At 38.0% G+C, this 2958-nt stretch overlaps 1 protein-coding gene across 1 annotated transcript; it reads left to right on the forward strand.

Annotated features, from left to right (window-relative positions):
* Positions 1-1257: 1257 nt before the first annotated feature.
* LOC113326525 (zinc finger protein 1-like) lies at positions 1258-1854 on the forward strand. Its single transcript, XM_026574238.1, has one exon. It carries the CDS (start codon positions 1258-1260, stop codon positions 1852-1854), a length of 597 nt encoding a protein of 198 aa, XP_026430023.1.
* The last annotated feature ends 1104 nt before the right edge of the window (positions 1855-2958 follow it).

A 2958-nucleotide genomic window follows, 5' to 3' on the forward strand; every position in this document is an offset into this window, starting at 1 on the left:
ATTATCATTTTCATTACATTTGATGAATGAGAGGAGAAGGAGAAGGAGAAGATAATTGATTTAGCTTTTTTTTAATGAATAATGTGATTTTGATTTATTTATGTATAAGGGTAAATTGGACTTTTCATATGGATGAGGTCCCCCCTATCCATGATTTGGTTTTAACTATCATTTTAAGTCCCCAAAATCTCTCACTCCTACAGCCCAATAATAGGATACATATATAAAATGACACTAAAACAGGGAACAGCCAGAGCCCGAAGACACCGGAAAACGGGAAATCATTTTCATTCCATTAAAATACGGAAAATGCTACACTCACCCCGGGCTGGTCCCGCGATTTGTCCCGGTAATGATTAAAATTTGAATTCCCTTGTGGCTCGGCGGTTTGCAGGGGGTGAATTAAGGATGGGTCCCATTCCCTCTCTCACAGAAGCTAAAATCCTGATAACCCGCGGATTGGGCTCGCGGGACATATATCATTTTCCTTAAAATACTGCAACTAAAATTGGTATATGCATATAGTCGTCATCATCAATATATATATAGATTATTGGTTAAACCTATCTAATTTCGTTTTTCTTTTTTTTTTGTTTGAAAGGGAATTCGGTTTTAGTTTGAACTTCAAAAGACGTGTCTTTTCTGAGAAAGTAGTGATGAATAGATTCTCATTCAATCACATCAAAACCTTTTGTTTTCTCTGTTCCTGTATTTTCTTATTGTATGTTGTTCGTTGGATCAAGGGATACGGACATTGAATCTGATTACATTGTTAAAGGGCTTCATTGTATCTTCTGAACGCATTATTTCATATTTACAATCGCCAATTAATCGGAAGGGTTGAAATAATTATCTAAAAGAGATCCTCACGTACTCTTGGAGTCGTAAGTACACCATTCCCATTAGTGTTTCAATCCCCTCCATTTAGGCTAATTTTCCAACATAAATTAGGTATGATCACATTTAATGGCCATTGGTTACATTAGCAATAAATCTCCCTGATGAATACTGCGTACGTACTTACTAGCTGCAAGTCTTAAATATTACTCTTTTATAGCATACAAACAAATTACTAATAATAGTGTTTAGATGTAGCGATCATAAAGATCGTCTCCCAACTCATCCTATATATATCTATGGAAATCCCAAAACCCTAACATATCAATTAAAACGATCATGCAATAGTGATATCCTCGGTACCACTTACTTCAGTATTTATCCTCGGTACCTCTTCCTCATCATCACGGACTGAACACCATGAATAATTTGATTACAAAAGATGTGAATTTAGCAGGCAATAATCAGCAGCCAAAAAGAGATGCAACGACTATGATGTTCTCTTGCAACTATTGTCACCGGAAATATCATAGTGCACAAGCACTAGGAGGGCATCAAAATGCTCATAAACGAGAACGTACAGCTACACTAGATGCAATCACAGCTTCTAGTTTCTATAAAGCAAGTCACGAATGGATCAAAAATAACAAATCAAGTCACGGCAAGAACCTACAGCTCCACCAAGTATTCTCGTCGTCAAGGGTGAGTTCACTATCATCTTCATCGTCACCTCTTCTTACTCATGGTGGTAACTTTATCAGGAAATCATCATTAGGTATTCAAGTTCGATCCATGGTCGTAGAAAAACCAGCTTCACCTTATTCGTTATCATCATGGGATGCACGATGCTCTTCTCTTTTGTATGCCAATGATAATAAACAGAACCACTCACACAACTATAGATCTGATTCTAGCCTCCTGGCAGCTCGTCGGCCATCAGAAGTTAGCAAGTGCTCGATCGTAAGTTCATCTACGACACCGCCGGATCACGAGCTTGATTTATCCCTTAAGCATTGAAAGCAGGTTATGTAGAGCGAAATCATTTGAATAAACTTGTAGGCAGCGTGTCTGTAAAAAATTTTTTCCTTCCGATGTAGTGCTTAAAAGTTTGACCTCTGACAACAGTTAAGCTACATATATAGTAATAGTCCCGTTAATCGGAGTATTCCTAATCAAACTACATTCAGTGATATAGGCTGCTGATAGAAATGGGGTGGGTGCACGCTTGGGAAGGACTCTTGGTTTTGTCCAAACCATCGTTTTATTTTTCCTTGGTGGATTTTAGTTTTTCTTCCGAGTAGTCCCATGTGGTTTAAGAACTGTTCAGTGCTCACTCTTAAAGAGTTAATTCTTAGACAAGCACTATGAATCGTAGTTAGGATTTCGGCTAGATAAAATATAAATGTAGTCAACTATCCCATCAGTTATGTATGACTCAAGAAATTTACAGGTAAATTTGTTATTTTAATTCCGCGCTAAAAACAGTAGCATTACATTTATGATTTTGAAATTCAGATGAAGTAATGGTAATGCTTAGCAATGAGCATGGCACTTTACGAGGGGGGGTAAAAAGGTGTTGAAGCTAATAGGTCGAGAGGCCAATTTGCAGCAATTGAGCCTAGTAAAACTGGACCGAAGTATTAGATATGCTCGCATATGAACATTAGACTTCACCAGTGGTAGGAGGCGAGCATGGTTTGGTTCAATTTGAGGCTCATCCGCGCCCAATCCAATACACGAAGGGTCCCAAGTTTGGCTTCCCATAACTAGAGTGATGATACACACACTCAAGGTGTGTACCACGATCTGCACCGCAAACAAATCCAAAGACTATTAGGACAGTCCTGGAAGATTTGCATCCGTGGGGCTAAAGGTGGGGTCCTTTTTTTTCTCTCTCTCACACGATGCAGCCGCAGGATTTCCTCCACGGTACACCAATCATTTTCGCCACAACTAACAGATTTACATCAAATGGATTTACACATGGACGCATTAGATGTGGATAAATCTTATATATATTTTTTCTTTTCATATAATTTACTAGCTTGAGGATCCCATGATTTAGAAAGGTAACGTAAAACTCATAACATCTGTCACTAATAATTTTAAATAATACTCATT

This window comes from Papaver somniferum, unplaced genomic scaffold (genome assembly GCF_003573695.1).
Source record: "Papaver somniferum cultivar HN1 unplaced genomic scaffold, ASM357369v1 unplaced-scaffold_10, whole genome shotgun sequence".
In the NCBI taxonomy this organism is placed as follows: domain Eukaryota; kingdom Viridiplantae; phylum Streptophyta; class Magnoliopsida; order Ranunculales; family Papaveraceae; genus Papaver; species Papaver somniferum.